Source organism: Clinocottus analis, unplaced genomic scaffold, assembly GCF_023055335.1.
Source record: "Clinocottus analis isolate CAN_PGR_092001 unplaced genomic scaffold, fCliAna1.0.p SCAF_5, whole genome shotgun sequence".
Classification (NCBI taxonomy): domain Eukaryota; kingdom Metazoa; phylum Chordata; class Actinopteri; order Perciformes; family Cottidae; genus Clinocottus; species Clinocottus analis.
This window is the reverse complement of record NW_027176207.1, coordinates 21225355-21247685: the sequence shown is the minus strand read 5'-3', so window position 1 is coordinate 21247685 and position 22331 is coordinate 21225355. Positions and strand designations below refer to the sequence as shown.

Below are 22331 nucleotides of genomic sequence, written 5' to 3'. Positions count from 1 at the left end.
GTGTGTGTGTGTGTGTGTGTGTGTGTGTGTGTGTGTGTGTGTGTGTGTGTGTGTGTGTGTGTGTGTGTGTGTGTGTGTGTGTGTGTGTGTGTGTGATAGAGAAGACACTCTTTTGTACCTTCCTGCTTCTGTCCCTCCGTAGTGATCATTAAAAACCTGTAGAGGCGTTTACATGATGCTAACCTCGGTTTGCTGCTTCGTTGCTGCTGTTATATCACGCAGGAACAGTGTGGAGCATCAGCAGAGTCACACTGTATCAGAGAGGAAAAAACATTAAAAAGGGATCTGGCACTTGCTCTAAAAGAGAGAGAGAGAGGGAGAGAGAGAGACGCTCCGCGAGAGTTGTAAATGAATCCAATGTTGCGCTGCCAGAGGAGCTCGGGCTGCTGGAGGACAGCGTCCTGCTCGCTTGTCAGTCAGGACGTTTTTAAAATTTGACTCCAAAGGACGGCTCGTCTCCTCCGGCGCCTCTTAAGGCTGAAGGGGGAGGAGAGGGGGGGGGAGGAGGGTTGACGGCCTTGACTGTAGCCGGTGGCTTAAAAAAGGCTGCGAGCTATAAGTGAGTACAGGCGCTGGGATTTATCCGTCCGACCCCCTGCTGCTCCGGGCCGGAGGACAGCGAGACCGACAAGTCCACAAGACGAGACGCCGAGAGGACGCAGGACCTCTACTCACAGGCCAGCTCAGTATAGTACATTATAGTACAAAATAGTACAAAATAGCTCAGTATAGTATAGTACAACCCCAGCTCAGTATAGTACGGTATAGCACGGTACAGTATAGTATAGTACATTATAGTACAAAATAGCTCAGTATAGTACAACCCCAGCTCAGTATAGTACAGTATATAGTACATTATAGTTCAGTATAGCACATTATAGTACAGTATAGTGCAGTATAGTACAGTATAGTATATCCCACAGTAGTGAAATACTGCAATCGTTTGGTTTTGTGTACAGGGACACAACTTGTCTGTCTTCATTTTGCTCAAGACAAAAAAATGATGCCAGTGTGAGAAAGTCAACGAGGAGTCTCATTAGTGCTTTTGTTGCCTCTACCATGTTGCCTCTGCAACACTGTTGGTGGGTTTGTTGCCTCTGCAACACAGTTGGTGGGTTTGTTGCCTCAACCAAACAGTTGGTGGGTTTGTTGCCTCAACCAAACAGTTGGTGGGTTTGTTGCCTCTATCCAACTGTTGGTGGGTTTGTATGAAGGTAGATTTGTGTCTTTTTTACTCAAGCAAATCTGTAGTTTCTAAGTAAATTATCTCCAAATCTTTGCTCTCAAAACAAAAAGTTATCTAAAAAAAAAAGTTTTCTAGGAAAAAAAAAAAAGAATTCTCCCAAAAAAATTTGCTCTCAGAAAAAAAATGTTCGAAATTTTTTTTTTTCTCCCCCCAAAATTTTTTGGAAAAAAAAAAGAACTTGTTTTGAGAGCGTTTCTTTTTGAGAGAAAAAACATAATTTTGAGAACTTTTTTTTTTTTTTTGTAGAGCAAAGATTTGAAGATAATTTACTTACAAACTAGAAATTTGCTCGGGCAAAAAAAGGCACAAATCTCTCTTCATGGTTTGTTGCGTCTCCCTCGTCTTCGTCTCCATGTCTCTGCTGGTGATTTTACACTCATGCATTCGTCTTCGCAATTCCCGCTGCACACGCTTTCCTTCAATCTTTGCCGATCAGCTGTTACTTCGTTCTCTTCGGGCCTCAAAACAAAGTGGGGCGTTGTGAAGGGAGTGCGTCTTTGTTGGAACAACTCAGAGGCAACTTGTGACGAGTGACGCTGATCCCGCTCCGACGCTGCAGGCGGTCGCTGTGACTCATCACAGACGAGCCCTCTTGCTCTCCGACTGTCCCAAAGTCCCCGAATTCCTTTGAAATGACTGTTTCTATCTTGAAATGTGGAACAGCTCTTTTTGTAAAGTTCAGGCGGGACTCGCTCCATCACGGGGTTTCCTCACGGCTGCTCTCTCAACCCGAGCGCATGTCAGCCGAAGGATATTTAAGTAATCTTACCTCACATAGACACAAGGTCTCTTTATTGAATAAAGCATCTGCACTCTTTCATCGGTCGCGTCTTTTCTGAATGAACAAAATCCACAATTGAAGCCGGCAGAAAACACAACGACATTATAAGATTTAAATTTTAAATTACCCATATTTAATTATTAATTGTATTGCGTGGAGGTGGGATTGTTCCATTACAAAGGATTCACTGATGTTCAATATTTAAAGGAGCACCCGGTCCAATGGGGATGGGAAGCCATGTTTGGATTCCTCATCTCTTTTATATCTTAAAACACACATACACAGAGATATTATCTCTAATAATGACGCCAGTTTAGGCTTTGCTGTTGATTAAAAACCTTTTTTTTGTGTTTTTTTGGTTTGTGTTCCACAGGGAAGAAATGTGTGTGTGTGTGTGTGGGGAAAGAAAGTGATCACTCAGACCAGATATATTAGCGCAAATTAAAATGTCCTCGGCTCTTTAAGGAGAAATTACAACCATGCCAGGAAATGCGAGCTGCACCAATCAGACACAAATCCGGCTGCTGTAATTTACTCCTCCGAGACGCTTTATGGCTCGACGACAGATCGACATTAACGCAACGGACACGTGTGATCTACTGTAACGCGGGAGGGGAGGGGTCAAAGGTCAGCCGGGTCAGCTCAGTATTGATCGCCGCTGTTTCTCCTGTTTCTAGTTTTATGTACGGAGAGCTGACGGACAAGAAGAGCATCGATAAAGTCAGACAGACGTTCGACAACTACGAGTCCAACTGCTTCGAGATCCTGCTGTACAGGAAGAACAGTGAGTGCTCGCCGGCTTCCTGGACCCGGGAACTATTTAATGCATCTTACAGGACAAAAGATGCTCTGGTACCATTATGAACTAACTGTTTTAGGAGCGTTACACTTTAAACCAACAGGTACAACGGTTATTTAAGTCGAGGCGCAGAAAAAAATACAGAATGGAGGTGTTTTTATTTTACTAGATTGTCTGGAATCCTCCAAAAGTTAACATTATTAGACGATGCTTCTTTGCATGTTTAAAATAACATTTTAGAAAACTTATAATACAAAAGTATTGTCTTAATGTAAGTCTGCAATTGGGGAAGTTCCATATTGATATTAGTTCATTGTTTTAACCAATTGTTACCCTATTCTTTTCTCTAAGTTAGAATTTTTTTTCACAAATCTCCACTTCAGCTTTCACATCCACCAAACTTCACACTTCTTGAATCTATAAAGTGTTTATCTTTTGTATCTACATTATTATTATTATGACACTTTTGTTTTTAGTCAAACAGTCCTGTAACGTAACAATATACTTATTTTATACTTATTTTAACACAAGCCACGCCCTTTTTCTAAATCTAACAAGGTCGTTTTTGTTCCTTTTAATTCAATGACTTCATAAACTCTTTTTATCATTTGCTGCTTTTTCTTTTACTGTCAAGTTAATTTAAATTTTATGATTTATTTTTCTTTATTTTACTTTCATATTTAAACTATACATATTGTATTATTTATGTGTGTTGGATTTAAACCACCTGTTAATATTATATGTCGGATTCTGGATAGAAGGTCAGATAAAACCTTTTTTAATTTTTTTTTTTTATGGGAAAATAATGTATTGAATCCTAATGCAGCGGCTGTCAAAGCCCAGATGAAGTGTGACTTCCGGGCGCAGCAGGTGGAGGAGGAGATGATGGAGTCCAGGATTAGCAGCGTTGTGGAGGAGCCGGACCGAAGTGGGCAGACAGAAATAATCCCGAGAGAGATCACCTACGAGGGCGGAGGATCGAGAACGAAAGATCAATATTCAAACTTCATGAGGCTCGCTCCCACAGAACTTTGTCTCTGTTTCAGAGTGTGAGGAGGCAATGAAGTCACAAATAAACCCGCTCGGCCGCGTCCAGGTCCTCGAGTGCAGAAAGAACAGCCAGTTCCCAAAAAAGAAGAGATGACCTTCATAATAAGGCGTTTTATGCTCACTTTTGTTTTGTTTTTTTAAACTGTGGGTTAATAAATAATCTACAGGCGTGTTCACACACAGAGAGGAGAGAGGAAGGATCAGATCGTCCTCTTCGTACATTAATGTGTTCATCAGGTGTTCATCACAACGTCACCGAGTGGCTCATTAAAGCTTTTGATGAGTTTGATCCTTAAGCCAAAGAAAATGTACAAAATGTAATATATATGTAGATATGTATTAAAAATAAATAACTATATATATTTATATATATATTTACTTATTTATTAATTAAATTTATATATTATAATAATATGAATTTAAATTTAAAAAAAATTAAAAAAACATATATTTATAGAAAAATAAGTAAGTAAATATATATATATATATATTAAATAAATAAAGTAAGTAAATATATAAAGTAAGTAAATATAGGTATTTATAGAAATCAGTGAGTATATATGTAAAAATAAATATGCATATTTATTTATATATATTAACTTATTATATATATATATATAAACTTATTATATATATATATATATATATATATATATATATAAACAAACAAACATCCAAATTGTAACTTGGATGTTTGAAACAAGCAGGTGGTAAAAAAATATATATAAATATATATATTTATAGATAATAAACAAGTTACTTTTAAATAACAGAATATGGCAAAATGTAGATTCTCAAAATGTTCTTTCTTCTCCAAAGACAATTGTAATCTATGTTTGGAAACCTTGTCTTTGTGGTTGTGTATAACATAATAATAATAATAATAATAATGATAATTTGCCTCTTTGAGCTTCTTAACTCTCTTCTGGTTGCTCTCAGGAGCTGAAACACCTGTGTGGGTGTTTCATGACGTTTAATCCACAGAGACACCTGCCAGCGCTCATCCCGCTTCATTAGACAGTAAAGTGCATTGATTCTATTAAATCTATTGCATAAACGATAAACTACTAAACACAGACTGATGCTCTCTGGTGTTAAGCTTTTATTCATTCAGCGTTTTCTTCTGGCAGAACACAAGACATGTAGGAGCAGACCCTAATCACAAGTTCATGTTCACATCGTGAGACTCGGCCTGACCTCTGAGTGACCTTCAATACTTCAAGAAAACTCTTCATGTCTCATGTCACATAATGAAGGCCGAAGAGCAAAAACCACCCATCTGAAAAATGCACTTTTTGGAGAAAACAAAAGAAAAACTAGTTTTTCTTGCAGAATGTTATTAGTTAACGATAACCAATACATAAAACAAGTGCAGAGAGGAGGTTTCCACACTGTTTCTGCATCATTTTGCAGATGTTTTGCACTTTGTGGAGCCGTCTGTTGCCTTCATTCAAGATGGCGACGGCGAGACAGGACGACGTCTCCTCTCGTGCTCAGTCTGTGGTTTCATATCCTTGTAAACAGAGTTTCTCACTGTTTGTCGGACAAAACGAGACTGTTTTGAGGACACACACAGCGACACACACAGCTAAGACTCCTCCGCTGTCTCCGCAGGAAGCCCCGTGTGGTTCTACATGCAAGTGGCTCCCATCAGGAACGAGAACGACAAGGTGGTTCTGTTCCTCTGCACCTTCAAGGACATCACGCTCTTCAAGCAGCCCATCGAGGACGAAACCACCAAAGGTGAGCGCCTCGCCGACGACTCGCAGGGACAGGAGAGAAGACGAGAGGAGAGGAGATGTTTCCATCCAGACCCCGATGGTTATGTGCAGCTCGGTGTTTCTGCTTTTTATTAATCAGGGCGGGAGTAAAGAGTTGGAGGAGAGACGACAAGTTTGTGAGAGGAAACCAAATGAGGACGAGGCCGGACGCCCCAGTAAAGTCGCTCTGACGGCTCATTTAATTAAGTTTCCTCTTCCTCCTCCTCTTCCTCCTCACGCGTCAACTTTATTGTGTGTTTCGTGCGGCGGTTCTCAAACTGTGGGGCGCAACCCTCTAGTGGGGCGCGGAGGTATTACAGGCGGGGCGCGGAGGGGGAGATGCAGAGTCTTAAGAATCCTTTATTAATCCCACAGTGGGGGGATTATTCTCTGTATTTTACCCATCATCCTTAGTGATGAAGGAACTTTGTGCTGCGGTGAAGCTCTGGGGCTTCAGTGCCTTGCTCAAGGACACTTCAACATGAAACTATGGGGAGAAAACAGGGACCCAACTGGCTTCCTTGGTCATCTTTTTGCCAAATATGAGTATTTTTTTGCACATGTATAACTTTATTTGCATCGTTTTAACAGAGTGATTGCACGTTATTAGTTTTTGTCAGATGGAGCGATCTGGTTTACTTTAAAGGGATTTTAATTTTCTTTAATCTATTAATTAAAAAAGCCAAATGGAGGACTCTCAAGAAGTTGGACCGTTTGGTTCCCATGTTGTCGGGGCGGTGGGGCGCGAACATTTTGCTTCCTCCAAAGTTTGTGAATCACTGGGTGAGTGAAATATCTCGACAACTAGTGGATGGATTGCCGTGATATTTGTTGCCCAAATTCACGTTCCCCTTCGAGGTGACGTGGAGCGTCTCCTCATCTCATGATGAATCTGTCCAGCACTCATCATGACCGACAGTTACACATCAGCGCGTTGTCGTTGTGCGCGCGTTCACATCCTGATGTTTTGTATCCTTCTTCATTCCTTTCATCTCCTCCTTCATCTCTCTCATCTCAGTCGTTGTCCTCCTCTTCCTTGCCGTCCTCGTTCCTCCGCTTTCTTCTCCTTTTTCTGCGGCTGTGGATGGATATATAAAAAATTTTAAAAAAAGAGCGAGTCAAGTCTTGTTCCCCCCCCTCGCGATGCGGGGACGTCTCATCTGTCGGCTTGTGTTTGAGGCTGTCAGGAATCGGGGATGTGTGGGTGGCGGTGTTGTCCTCTGCGCCCTGACTGATGCACAGTGTCAGCTTCCTGCCCCGGGAGGCGTCCTGGGCGTCGCTGAGCGGGTGTGTTTGCCCTTTGACAAGGATCCCTCACCCTTCCCCCCTTTTTAATCTACACACACACACACACACACACACACACACACACACACACACACACACACACACACACACACACACCAGACCTGCAGAGAGCCGTCGTGTGATTTGTTTATTCGTCGTGCACTCGGTGACACGTGAATAACATTGGTTGAACATGCAATTAGAGCTTGAGTGGAACTAATATTGTCACATTGGAGGCGTGACGTTAACTGCTGTTGCTGCTGCTGATGAAGATGATGATGATGATGGAGACAAACTTCAGATGTAATTCTCTAATCATCTGTAATTGGATTTGAGAAAGAAAAAAAACAAACGAGGTCTGCTGGTTCAGAGCAAGCGTGTTAAAGCTGCATTCTCTCTCCTGACCACCAGGGGGCGACTCCTCTGGTTGTATAGAAGTCTATGGTTCATGTGCAGAACCTCAGCTTCGCTCTCGGCTCGGTCTCCGGCTGCTCGCCTCATCGCGTCAGCGTCAGCTGGGCTGGAGATCTGCTGAAGATCCTCAGCTTGAAACACACAAGTTGCCTTTTTTGTTGCGCCCTGAGATAGTCTATGATGATCTTATAGCATTAGACTCACATCACCCCATCATTGTTTCAATAAACTTCAAAATACATTCTTCGTTAACACATCTTTTTGGACTACACCATAAATAAGGAAAGTAACACTTCAGTAGCACTTAAATGTCTTTTACTGATCGCACTTTGTAAGAAACATTCCTTTTTTAATTGTTGTTGTGAGTTTTCTTCCTCATGGTTGAACACACGTACTGTAAGTCATTTGGATAAAAGCGTCAGCTAAATAAAATGTATTCGTGGCAGATGCGTTTATATCCGTCATCTCACTCCAGATCCCAGATTCAACAGCTGCTTTTCCAATAACTTCAGAACGTTTTGGGCTCAATCCCCCCGTGTGCACAGGTCGGTACGCTGTGAGGTTATAGCAGCAGAGCGGGAGCAAAAAGAGTCGACTTCATCGGAGAAATGGAGCAGCGGGAACGTAGGAAAGAGGCAGAATGAAAAAACTAACAGTTAAAATTCAAAATAATAATATATAGTATGTTCAAATTTACACTATTTATCGCCCAAAATCACTAATTTCCTTTCGAGGGCGTTACAATCTCACCGAGGAAAATCTACGACTTTACTCGCTGCCGTTAAAACACAACATAGTTATTATATATCTTCGCTATGTAATTTATTTAATTTACTGCAATTTACTGTTTTTATTTCTTTTATTGTATAGCTTTTAGGATATTTTAAATGTCATGTAAAGTGACTTTGAGTACCAAGAAAATGCATTATTATTATTATGCCTGTAAGGAGTTGAATTTAATTAAGTATTTAATCAAAATAAAAAAAATTCCAATCTGCTTAACAACCCAACACGTACTAATAACAATATGTAGTAATGTTACCAGGGGCACGATGTGCTTATCGTCATTGTATCTGATAACACTGAAGAAGAACATTACATATTTACTATCTCAGACTGTCAGCTAAATAAACAGCATTCTTATCTCTGAATTTACATGTTTGCACGCCGTCTCCGTGCAGAGGTGTTGCACCTGTCCCCGTGTGATAACCCGGTTCCCCCGAGTCTCCGTCCGTCTGCGAGCCGCTGATCAGAATCTCATTTTAGAACTCACTCCCGTTATTTTTAGCCTCACTTCCTTTGTGCTGCGGCCCGATAAGTCCAGCGTCCTCGAGGGAGAAACGTGGCAGCGGCGTTACTATTAACTGTGGAAAAAAAAGAAAACCTGATTTACTTGTCCTGCAGCTCCCCCTTCATGCTGTGTGTGTGTGTGTGTGTGTGTGTGTGTGGCGCTTTGTCCTCCCCGTGCCGGTGGTCGGAGCCCGTCGGTACAGATTTACATGAGCTGCATCTGCGTGGTGATGGAAGTGGTTCTGGGCGTGCGTTCGGCGCATTAGCTTGTGGTCCTCTGTAATGCGTGCACACAATACAGTGAATTATGCAACTCTGCTGCTGTGTCGGCGGCGTAGAAAAAGCACTTAAGCCCTTTTGCTTTTTATTAAATGGAGTAATGCCGTGACGGAACAACTATACGGCCACACATAAGAAGTACCGCAGTCGAGTTTCTGCTTCAGTGAACGTAAACACGAGTCAGCAGTTAGCATGTCTGACTTTACAGTAAAGAAACAAGCGCCGCTTCATTTTACACATGAATGAAGTTTACAAGCACATCTGAGGGTTTTACAGATGTTTCTTCTTTGTCAAATGTTGGAAAACTTCAGCTGTGACTTCGTCAGCTTCTCCAGGCAAGAGTAGCATGGTGCTGTATCCAGATGAACACTTAAAGTGTTCAGTAAAGTGTTCAGTAAAGTGTTCAGTGCATTGTTCAGTACATTGTTCAGTAAAGTGTTCAGTAAAGTGTTCAGTGCATTGTTCAGTGCATTGTTCAGTACATTGTTCAGTGAAGTGTTTAGTAAAGTGTTCAGTTCATTGTTCAGTAAAGTGTTCAGTGCATTGTTCAGTACATTGTTCAGTAAAGTGTTCAGTGCATTGTTCAGTACATTGTTCAGTAAAGTGTTCAGTGAAGTGTTTAGTAAAGTGTTCAGTTCACTGTTCAGTAAAGTGTTTAGTAAAGTCTTCAGTAAAGTCTTCAGCTCATTGTTCAGTTCATTGTTCAGTAAACTGTTCAGTGCATTGTTCTAGTAAAGTGTTCTAGTAAAGTGTTTAGTAAAGTGTTTAGTGAAGTGTTTAGTGAAGTGTTTAGTGAAGTGTTTAGTGAAGTGTTCAGTTCATTGGTCAGTGCATTGGTCAGTAAAGTGTTTAGTGAAGTGTTTAGTGAAGTGTTCAGTATGGAATCTCATTGCAGACACATTGTCTTTAGATGTGTGAGGTGTAATGAGCTCAGCTGACCTGCTCACAGACAATTTCCAAGAGTTTGATACCTTCAGACTGTAGCGTCCTCCTCTCTCTATGCTTCTTTCTTTTTTACCAACCAACAAGCTAAACGTATACGTATGTAGGTCTTGTGGTCTTGTGGTCTTGTGGTCGTGTGGTCTTGATCCCCCGGAGGACAACTTCTCCTTCATCTCCCGCCTCCACATGAAGGTCGGAGCGCATCAGACAGCTGCACAGACACCCTGAAGCTGCTGGAGATGTTGTGTTCAAGGACACGCTAGCGAGTGGGGTTTTTCGCGTGCTGCGTTCACATCGTGTCGGTGTTATTGTGAATATGAGCGACCGGGTGGGGAAAGAACCCCCCGCCAGAAATGTGCGCTACCATCCATTGTGGGAACACGTAGCAGCTGATGTGTGTGTTCTTGCAGCCGGTTGGTGAGTTGTGTTGTGAACGTCTCGTCCCTGCAGGATGGACCAAGTTCGCGCGGCTGACGCGAGCGCTTACCAACAACCGCAACACGCTGCCGAAGCTGGCGCCCATCGACAAGCCGGAAGTCAACCACAAACCGTCCCGCCTGGCGGAGGTGAGAACACACACACACACACACACACACACACACACACACACACACACACACACACTTCATACACATACACACAAAGAGCATGCACAGACACACACACATGCAAAGCATGCACACTCACAACACATGCACACTTCATACACGCACGCACACACACGCACACGCACACACACACACACACACACACACACACACACACACACACATACAGCATCAGTATCAAGACATTTGCAGCACAATAATTATAAACTAGAGTTTAAGCACATTTGGTGCAGTTTGCACTGATGACAAATATATTATTATTATTTTTATTAGTAGTTTTTAATATTTCTTTAGCTTCAGCCTCTAAACATCGGAGCATAGCGTCCTAAACTTGCAGGGTTGAGCTGAAACGTGACTAAAGTTGGCGTGTGAGGTCACCTGGAAGCGACTGCTAACAGAACGTTGCAGCAACGCGCTCCTGCAACGCGTTGCTGCAACATCATGTCTGCACAGATGAACCTCACATGAAACATTAAGCAGGAACCTTGTTCCTCCAACTCTGAGTTCACAGCAGACGCACACGAGCACATCGCACTTTTCACTTTAACGTGTCGCACACATGACCTCCATACATCCATCCTTTACGCCGCTTTACTCCACTTCCACTTCCACTTCGCACGCCAGCTTCCCCCGGAGCTGCAGCTTGTTGGGCGCAGCGCTTCTCTTCCCGGGAGCGCCGCGGACTGCAGGCCGCCATTAATATTTCATGTTGGTTGTGCAGATGGAAGCCGGAGCGCTTTGAGCGCTGACTGTGACTGCTGCGAGAGAAGGAAGGAAGGATGCTGGTGTCTTTTTGAGTTTTGAGTCCTTTCCTCCTCACCTCCTTCTCTTACATCCTCCACTTCCTTTCCTTCACACTTCCTCTTCCTTTCCGCCTCACCTCATTTTCTTACATCCTTCTTTTCCTTTCCTCCACACTTCCTCTTTCTTTCCTCCACACTTCCTTCTTCTACATCTTCCTCTTCCTTTCCCCTCACCTCCTTCTCTTACATCCTTCTTTCCTTCTCTACGGTCACAACTTGCTGCACTTTTCCTTCACTCCTCCACATGTCTCAATAAGGATGGTGACCTAAAAACTGTAATTTTTTTCTTTATTTCAACATTTTTTTACAGTGTTTATTATGATATTTTTAGATTATATTGATTATTATTCTAGAAATTAAGTTATAACATGTATCATTCCCACAGTATTTATCTGTATACTTTTAGTCCTTATTTAAAGTATAAAAAGAAGTACTCCAGTGATTTGAGACGCTCATAAAACAAACTCCCAAAAGATATTTGACTTTTAATTAATTGAGTAAGTTGAAGCACCAGAAGCGACGACAGTCGTCCCTCATGAGGGATTTAAAGAGTTCATTAAACAAAGCACACTCGGTTCCTTCTCTCCTTCCCTTTTGAGGAAGAGGAGGATGTCAGAGAAGGAGGTGAGGAGGGAAGGAAGAGGAGGATGTAAAGACATAGTAGGTTACAAGCTGATGCCCCTTCTTGTATTTCCCAGCATGCAGCTGGGTGGGAGAGGGTAGCGTAATGTCCTGAGTGCTCAACAGATGAGCGCAGGTGATCCATCAGAGGAACAGCTGCCGTCTTCTGTCCAGTGTCACGTTCCTTTCTTTCTTCTTCCGTCCCCCACAATGCCGCTGGGCTCCTGTTTGGAGCTCTAGACCAGGCGTCTGTTTTGATTGACAGCTCTGGAGATCAGACTAAGCTCCGCCTCCACATCAGACTGAGTCCCACTGGAAGTAGTAGTAGTAGTAAGGAAACAGTACTCGTATAGTACAAAGGTAACAGCACTGTAGTAGTAGTACAAGTACTACTACTACTAGTATTAGTAGTAGTAGTAGTAGTAGTAGTAGTAGTAGTAGTAGTAGTAGTCTCTCATGTCAGGTCGAATTTATTCATTATGCAGTTTTGTCACACAAAGTTTTACAGAGGAGACACACACACACACACACACACACACACACACATACTGTCCCTGTTTCTTTGCATTCTGATTATTAGAAATAAGACAAGTGAGTGGCAGAATAAAACACACTTTGCCACAGTGCGTTAAAAAGTTTTATATAAAAGATAAAAGTTAAAAGTTTTTGCTGAGTCGACTTTTCCCGCCGCTCCTCCAGGTTCTGCAGCTGAACTCGGACATCCTCCCGCAGTACAAGCAGGAGGCCCCCAAGACGCCGCCCCACATCATCCTCCACTACTGCACCTTCAAGACCACCTGGGACTGGGTCATCCTCATCCTCACCTTCTACACGGCCATCATGGTGCCCTACAACGTCTCCTTCAAGACCAAGCAGAACAACATCGTGTGGCTGGTGCTGGACAGCGTGGTGGACGTCATCTTCCTGGTGGACATCGTCCTCAACTTCCACACCACCTTCGTGGGGCCCGGCGGCGAGGTCATCTCCGACCCCAAGCTCATCCGCATGAACTACCTGAAGACCTGGTTCGTCATCGACCTGCTGTCCTGCCTGCCGTACGACATCATCAACGCCTTCGAGAACGTCGATGAGGTACGGCGGTTTGTTGTGTTTGTTTTTTAAAGATGGCGATCTCAGCTGTGATTGGCTTGAAGGAAAGTGTGCAGGGTTTACTGGTGCTGATTCAGGTTCTGTTCAGTTACATTATGATGCCTTCAGGTCCTGCTTAGTTACATTACGATGCGTTCAGGTTCTGTTCAGTTATATTATGAGGCCTTCAGGTCCTGCTTAGTTACATTACGATGCGTTCAGGCTCTGTTCAGTTACATTATGATGCGTTCGGGCTCTGTTCAGTTACATTACGATGCATTCAAGGTCTACTCAGTTACATAATGGTGCGTTCAGGCTCTGCTCAGACACATTACGATGCGTTCAGGCTCTGTTCAGTTACATTAGGATGTTATTGGATCGCATGGCGGCGTCACTAACATCGGCAGAGTTTGGCTGCATAAAAAAAACCCTCAAGAATGTGTATTACTAATAAAGTGTAACTGTGCCGCTTACAATCCATCCAACAGCCTCAGCTATGCTCTCTGTTTAATGCCAATTAGAAATAATTTCCTGCTGTGTCTGTTTGTCTCGTACCAGACGCAACAGCAGGTGTCATAATTAGCTAATAATCTCATTAGGTTTACTAATTAATAATTGATCACTGTTTTTTTTAACAAAGAGGCTAGTTTGCATGAGGAAGTGGAGATTAACTGGTAATTCTATAATTTTCAGTACCTTAAGAGTCGGGTTACAAGCTGCTACTACCTTCGGTGGGTGTCCCCCCTGTATTAAGCTAGCGATGCTGCTAGCCCCCTGCTGCTGCTAGCGCCCTGCTGCTGCTAGCTCCCTGCTGCTGCTAGCTCCCTGCTGCTGCTACTACTGCCCGAGTCGGGCGTCGAGCCGGGGCTGGTCCCGCTACCTTTGGTGGTTGTCAGGGAACTAGCAGAGAGCTAGCAGAGAACTAGCAGAAGCGCTAGTCGGCTACGGCGTTGAGCTAGCGAGGACACCCACCGAAGGTAGTAGCGGCTTGTCGCCGGACTTTTACGGTAGTCGCTTCCCATCATACTAAAGTCATGTGGATGTATTTAAACCTCAGAGCTGATCGGAGAGTTTTTCACATCCATCAGGTTCCATCAATGCAACCTAAACTCCATTAAAGGTGATTTTCCACCTGATTTTCCAGCAAAAATAATTATAGGAAAGTCTGAGTGGAATGTGAAATGAAGAAAAAAATTGATTATTGCACAGCGGCATTTTGCAGTTTCTTTTTTTAAATGTTTGAAACATTTAATATTTTTCACGTGTGGGTGTGTGTTTGTCGTTTAACACACTTTTGTGAACACATGCTGTGTGGGTTTGTTCGTGCTCAGACGTCCATTATCGTGCTTCTTTGAGTGTTAGCGTCTCCGTCTGCCAAGAGGGCGCTTGGAACGCTGGTAATAATAATAATAATAATAATAATACCAGTAATTAAGCTGCCAGCAACAACATTTTTCACCATCTATTAATTTACTTTACGTCATTAAATGATTGCACACCTCCTTCAGCTTTTTATTCTTGTCCTCAGCAACATTTACACCAACACACCAAAACCCTTAATTGTTCTTTGCAGCTCTTAAAGTCACAAATAAACTAAATTATTAAAAAAAATGTGGACGTGTTTAAAAAACTTTAAAAGTTACGTTACGCTTAAACTGCGTTTTTACTTAATTTATAAAATGCAGCAGCTTCCAGCCAATCAGGAACAAGTGTTTACTGTTTGTTATAAAACATTACCCAGCAGGCCTTGCAGGATGTTAAGGCGTGCCGGCCCACCTGGGACACATTACCTCTTTTGAAGGTGCATAAAAAAATATTGAATGCATAAACAAAAGTGTGTTTATGCGTTCAGTGCAAGGCCCAAGTAAATACATGTTTTATGTTTGGGATATTGGTGGATTAAATATTTATATTTAAGAACAACATTGAGGCCCTGTGTCTCAGTTTAACACTCGGTGTGTTGAACAAATTCAGTGTGTGTTGAACTGCAGGTCCTCCCGATTGCCATGGCTCAAGAGTTTTTCGTCGTGGGTTTGATGCTCCCCTCTGGGCGGATGTTGCCGGTGTTAGTCTTGAACACAAAGGCCTGAGTGGAAATCGATGGCGCGTAATGTTCCGGCCACCGAAGAGGACACAGTCCAGTCTCTCTCGTCCCCTCTTTGCTAAAATTGACGTTTTTTGCTGGTTGCTGCTAGAAAAGCAGCAACCAGCCGGCTGAGGGCAGCGTAAAGGTTCTGATTATTTAAGACTGACTGCGGACCGACTTTCCCTCGTTGCCGTCCCTGCAGGAAGTATTTTTAGTTGGAAAGCCGCATCATGCCGGGGACATTTAGGCTCACATACGTACACACATACCTGCTTTGTGGGGACTTTGCAGGTCACACCTGTACCTGTCCTCCATTGGAAAACTTTCCTCATCTCACTGTCTCTGTGAAGACGAGCTGCAGAGGGGACATGTTTATGTTTTTAACCACAGTTGAATGTGAATAGACCTTTTTCATCGTTTCTATATAGATAAATATATATATAAAATATATCATGTATTTGACTGAAAGCAGAAAATACTCATTAATACTCATTAAAGCAGGAAACTTCGTCTCTTTATGCTGACAGCCGCCATTAAAAGTCTGCTTTTATAAGGATCAACCAGAGACCCTCAGGCGTCTCAATGAAAAGCTCCGTCCTAAAAATCAAAGATGCACAACATCTTATGAATATGAAGCTTTTTCTGTCGTCAGAGTTCGGATGTTGATTTATTACTTGTGAATCCAACGTTTCATGCAGGATTCTTCACTTTGGGACAGATTTAAACGGATGAAGAGAGATATTTAAATGGTGATGGTTGTTGTAGAGCTGGCCTGTAATGTAATGTAATGTATGTTTCATATTTAAGGACTACTTTACTGTCTTTATACAAGCCCTGTTAAGAAAGAAGGCGAGTATTATAAAGAAACAAAAGATAAAAGTCCTGTAACGACAATGACAATGACAATATTGGATGCTTTATGCTGCTTTCTATGAAGACGATGATGCATTGTTTACTTCACGAGTACAAACGAGACAAGCAGAAGTTACACAAACACAGTTTTCTTTAAGGTGAAAGAAGGTTTCATCCTGTTGATATTCTGGAGCTGCGGCGCCCACACGGAGACTCAAGCAGGTCGGCCGTTACATCAACACGAAGAAGTCCTGCACCACATGATGTAAGATGCTCACGAGGAGGAGTGGTGCTGCTGATGCTCCGTCACGTTGCAGCAGAGGTGGTGTGAGAAGTGTGTTTCTGAGGTGGTGGAGGAGGAAGAGGAGGAGGAAGAGGAGGACCCCCCCCCATCCCAACAAGGCCCTGAAGCCACCTGCTGTCACGAGGAGCCCCGGCAGCGTCGATGGGAGCCTCGCGACGGGCGTCTGCAGGCGCCGCGGCGGCTCAGGAAAAGGTCTAATCCGGGATGACCTTTCTGCGTGGCGTGCATGTTGCCACGGCCACGACCAGGCCGAGCTGACAGAGCCCCGGAGGAGGCTGAGCAGCGTGGAGTCAGGGGGTGTAAACACTCTGCGTGTTAGCACGGAGCAGGGAAGCATGAGGTGGAGCGTCGGAGCGTTAACAAACTACTTTTCTGGATGGAGGTGGAGTTTTTTTTATTTTTTTTATAAGAATTTGCAACCTCAAGTCACACATGAGGGAGGAGCTAAACTCAACCGAACCTGAAAACACATTTTAGGCAACAGGAATGTTGGTTAACCTTCATTTTTTTTTGCCAAATATATTTATTTAGGTTTCTGGAATTGATTTTCGTTTGTTGCATAATTTTCACATAAAGCATAGACTTCTATACAACCAGAGGAGTTGCCCCCTGATGGTCAGGAGAGAGAATGCAGCTTTAACACATGAAGCATAGACTTCTATACAACCAGAGGAGTCGCCCCCTGGTGGTCAGGAGAGAGAATGCAGCTTTAACACATAAAGCATAGACTTCTATACAACCAGAGGAGTCGCCCCCTGGTGGTCAGGAGAGAGAATGCAGCTGTAGCACATGAAGCTTAGACTTCTATACAACAATATAAATCGCCCCCCCTGGTGGTCAGGAGAGAGAATGCAGCTTTAACACATGAAGCATAGACTTCTATACAACCACAGGAGTCGCCCCCCTGGTGGTCAGGAGAGAGAACGCAGCTGTAAGACACTTTTCAGACACTTTTCTTTACTTGATGTGAACCCTTGGTCTGTTTTTTCCGCTCGAGACTGAGGGGGACTTGAACGCACCGTCGCCTCAGCTCAGGCTCCTGCTGCCGGCTCTGAGACTCTCCTCCCTCCGACGCCACCACCCAGCCCGTCCTCCTCGCCGCCTCTCTCTCCAGACACGGCTTCAAAGGCCTCCCCCCCCCTCCCCTGGGACTTCGGACCGGTTCCCGGCTCGTATGTAAATGCCTCCAAATTAAGCAGCTCCAGGACGGAGCGGCACAGATGAAACGAGCATGAGTCAAGAGCCAGCAATGCGCGTCAAATCACAACCTCGTAAGCACCTGTTTATCCCAACAGAGCGAAGGCGGCGTGCGTCTGAGATTACGTGTCCACGGGGGGGAAAGGGAGGGGGGGGGCTCATTATTCTCCTCAGATTGAGCGACGCTCTGTTGCATGTTCCTGCCAGCGCTGGGAGCTTAACTGGTTGTCAGCGCTCTATCCTTATGTGGGCATTAAAAATGTAAAAACGTCTCTGCTTTTTAGTGAAAAAAGCACAGTTTTTAACTGACACTTCACCAAAAAGGTGCAGTTTCTTTTTAAATCCCATCAATATTTTATACATTTGGTATAAAAGCATTTTGTTTAGACTCACAAAGAGACATAAAATAGGGAGTATTGATAACGATTCTTGTCATAATTACTACAGTTCAAAAATTTGAAAGAGTCTAATATGTTAAACCAAATGATCTTCCATCTCTCTCTCATTCATCCAGTCACCTTCCCTCCTGTTGACCTTTCACCCTGCAGACATTTAGATGCTCAGGAGTAAGTCTCGGGTGTGAGGCTCAGGTGTAACGCTCAGGTGTAACCTCTGTGTTACCGTCTGTACAATGTGACCTGAACGCAGCACTTCCTCTTCCTCCTCCGGGAGAACCGTGAACATTCTCGTAGACACAGTGAAATAAGAAAGGTCGACGGCGTCCGATGCAACGCGCAAGCAGCCAATTAAACCACATGAGAGATCATGTTTCTGAGACCTTTAAGAACAGGAAAGCCCCAAAAAAAAACATTACATAATTTAATTTGTCTTAAAAGTCAACTAGAAGGGAGAGAGAAGGAAACTTCAAGTGCTGGAACACAACAAGACGTTAATAAAGTACCTGCTGTGGAGAGAAGAGTGGTCTCACGCTGGGACGCAGCGTGAGGGAACACAGAAAGTAAAGATTGTGTAACTGAGTGTTTTTGTCTGCTTGTTCCTGCAGAGATCTTCTCCTGTTTCCTCTTCAGCTGACAGCTTCATATCACACAACGTGTCATTTATACGTCGTTTTGATGGATGCTACAGCCATCAATATTATATAGAAATTACATTTTGTCATAGCTCAAGTTTTTTTTTAAACAGTGCTGACAAATACTTTCCAATGAAAACAGATTTTTGAAAATCTGTTGCAAGAAAGTATTCACTTATCATTACATATAAGTGAATACAACATGGTGATACAAGTTTTTTTGCATCATTTAAGCCTCTAAATTTAGTTTTGTAAATTATATAAAATAGAAGTTTCACTGTTTTAGAAAAACGAATTACGAGTGATTAAAAAAAAACGTTTAAAAAAAAAAAGCCATTGTTTAAAAACTGTCACACGGAAGTACTAAAAAAAAAATGTCATTTTGATTTTGGAACCAGGTGCAAAGTGCAGCAAATTAGCATAGCTTTCGTTATAGTTTTCAACATTGAGAGTATTTTTGCATTTTGATATTTATTTATATGAAACCTTTGGTCTTACCGATCCTGTCGAATTTGCCTCAAACGCCTATGAAGTAAAACTCAAAGTAAACAAGTTGTACTTGAACCATTTGGAGTAAAGTCATGGTCTCGGTGTCTTTTGAAAGGTAACACTGTGAAGCTTTTCTCCTCAATACTCACAATCACTTGAAGTGCTGCTGACTGAGTTATACAAGTTTGAACATACTAAAGTTTAAAGTTTTTATTCCCGCCTGAACATTTCTTTGCAACTAGATGCCAGAAACCAGACTTTTCACCAGCACTGGAATCGTTTCTCCTCTTCTCTGACTCCTATCCTCCTTCCTCCCTCAGGGCATGAGCAGTCTGTTCAGCTCCCTGAAGGTGGTCCGCCTGCTGCGTCTGGGCCGGGTCGCCCGCAAACTGGACCACTACCTGGAGTACGGCGCCGCCGTCCTGGTGCTGCTGGTCTGCGTGTTCGGACTGGTGGCCCACTGGCTGGCCTGCATCTGGTAATGGTTTTTCACATGGTCACTGAGGGGAACTTTCATTTTCCTCACAGTTTAGCGCCAATTCAGGGATCTCCCGCCGGCTGCTGGGAGTTTAAACCTCCTTCTACCTGCTCCTAATTGGTTCTGTATGCTAATCCGGCCCTTGTACCGTACATCACAAAGCATCTGCTGCTGCTTTGAGTTTCCCCTCACACAACATCCAGTGATGTGCTAATTCGTTTCGGTCCCGGAGCAAACATCGTTTTTCAAAAATCTGTCTTTTTATTGAAAAATACACGCTGACATTAAACGGCAAACGGAAACATTTAAGAACATTTCTGCTCCGTTTTACTTCACACCGATATCTCCAGAGCTGCACTGGCTTTGCTTATTTAGATGAAAGTGAAAAGTTAATAAAGTTAGTTGCCCTTGATAACTGAATAAGAGCCTCAATAGACCAAAGTGAAGCCTTAAATGTTGTTTGTGCTCCTCGATTCGCTGTTACAGGGACGATTAATGGTTTTAACAACCATATTCATGGTGTGATATTCATATGGTCGGCAATCAAAGCATTAGATTTAGTGTATTATTATATATTATGTGCATATAATCATTGGATTTAGTGTTTCTAAGGGGTATTTTGTCCCATATTGCAGTAATTTTCTACTTATTTTGAGTCCCCATCACATAAAAAATGACCGTCAGGGGAGGAGGAAATATTCTGAGAGAAGAAATCTCAAATAAATAAATGGAAATCCATTTGGTCAAAATGTGTATGAACCCTGTAATAACATCTGTAAACAAACAGATGTTGACGCTTCAGCAGATGTCAGCTTAAAGCTCGTGTCTCCAGTTGGCTGTCTCGTCCTCAGACCGAGCCGTTGTCCTCGACAGGTACAGCATCGGAGACTACGAGGTCATCGACGAGGCCACCAACACCATCAAGGTGGACAGCTGGCTCTACCAGCTGGCCCTCAGCATCGGCTCGCCTTACCGCTACAACGCCAGCGGCGACGGCCGGTGGGAGGGCGGCCCCGGCAAGGACTCGCTGTACATCACCTCGCTGTACTTCACCATGACCAGCCTGACCACCATCGGCTTCGGCAACATCGCCCCCACCAGCGACGGGGAGAAGATCTTCTCCGTGGCCATGATGATGGTGGGATGTAAGTAGGAGGCGCTCGGTGGCCGAGCCGGGCGCCATCGGCTTGTTTGTGGTTTAAGTGGATTCTGAGGGTGAAATGTCTCCGACTGTACTGATTTATAGTACGGGTAGACGAAAGCAAGCATTCTGATTGGTCGAGAGTGAGTCATGTGGTGTACTGTATTGAGCCATAATTTATTTCGTAGGATATACATAATGCAACAGAAGTTGACGTTCAACGCATCTGCGGTTTAGCAGGATTGTTTGTTGCCGGTGGATTTCAGTCCTGAACTTCACCTCGTACACACTAAATATTGTGTGCAGATTTTACAAGGAGACATGAAGAAGTGCGCTGAAACAAACGTTGTTGTTGTTGTTGTTGTTGGGCGTATAAACCAGAGTGTGTTGACACGTCGTAGTCGGAAAAGCACAGGCGGTCGACTGCTAAGCCGTTGCTTGTCTTCAGCCATCACTAACCTACGGAAGCCCATTTCCGCCACACACAAAAAAAATTGAAGACAAAAAAACAAACAAATTAGGACCGAAAAAAAAATGAGGACCAAAAAAATTAATTACATTTTTTTTTTCCTTGTCTTTTTTTTCCGTTGACTTGAAAAAAGAAAACAAAAAAAAAATCCTTTTATTCCAGGAGAGAAATGAGAAGTTGACTACCGATTACAATTGTCAAAATTAGAGTTACAGAAAAAAAAATTAAAAAAAGTTGTTTTTTTTTGTGTGTTCGTTTTCAATTTTTAAGTTTTAATTTTTTGGTCCTAATTTGTTTTTTTGGGAGGGGGGGGGGGGTCGTGGGGGCCTAATTTTATTTTATTTTTGTGGCAGTAATGGGCTTCCATACTAATCTCCTGAAGCTCAAATTACATTTTAATCACAAGGGTCCATGTGATGTGAATCTTTTTTTTGCCATGTTGGCAACTGTCTGCACAGACGTTCGTTTGCCAAAATGTATAAACGTTAGCGTTGCATGTAGGCGAGCACATGTGCACAACGTGTAGGCGTCAGTAAAAATGCAGCATAGTATAAACATAACCATGTTGATGTTTTGGAGAATGTCAGCCGCCCAAAAATAAAGCAATAACAAACGTTATGCTCTCCAGCACTGTGTTGTTGCAGAGTCTAATGGACGCTAAAGCTAAGGGTTTAATTTAATGGTCCCCTGAACAAAAATCCCGTTGCCATTAAGACATCTTTAAAAACTATCATTTCATTTATTGATCTTTCTTCATGGAAACACATTGCAGTGGGTTTCATGCACAGTGTGAACTGGGATAGTGAATTGTCGTGTAATTAGTTTTTGCAGAGTTTGAGGATCTGCACAGCGGGCGACGCCGCGCTGATGACGAAAGCTGCAGAAAACTGAGCGCAGTAACACGAGAGAGCATGTGACACACGTGATTAATAACAAACGCTGCTCCCCGCGGTTCTAATGTGGGAAATCACCCGGACAGATTAAGGAGCGACAACATATTTATGCTCAAGTGTGGAAATTACATAAATATATATATAAAAAAGAGATGGATTTTACTCATCGTACAACAATACTCTTTATCTTGTGTTCAGGTTCACTTTGAATCCAAATGATCATTCTAGTTTTCCCATAACTATCATCAATACAGTACAGTACAGTACGATACAATGTTGTACAATACAGTACAGTATGATACAATGTTGTACAATACAGTACAGTATGATACAATGTTGTACAATACAATACAGTACGATACAATGTTGTACAATACAGTACAATACAGTACGATACAATGCTGTACAATACAGTACAGTACA

At 42.9% G+C, this 22331-nt stretch overlaps 1 protein-coding gene across 3 annotated transcripts in view; it reads left to right on the top strand.

Moving 5' to 3' along the window:
• Positions 1-22331, top strand: part of kcnh5b (potassium voltage-gated channel, subfamily H (eag-related), member 5b) — an 81566-nt gene that overhangs the window by 6981 nt on the left and 52254 nt on the right. For all 3 annotated transcript variants that reach the window (XM_068600380.1, XM_068600381.1, XM_068600382.1), the window contains exons 3-8: positions 2705-2811; positions 5491-5619; positions 10299-10414; positions 12580-12972; positions 19248-19405; positions 20279-20550. In XM_068600380.1, the coding sequence (XP_068456481.1) occupies positions 2705-2811; positions 5491-5619; positions 10299-10414; positions 12580-12972; positions 19248-19405; positions 20279-20550 (1175 nt within the window). The remainder of the gene's footprint in view (positions 1-2704; positions 2812-5490; positions 5620-10298; positions 10415-12579; positions 12973-19247; positions 19406-20278; positions 20551-22331) is intronic.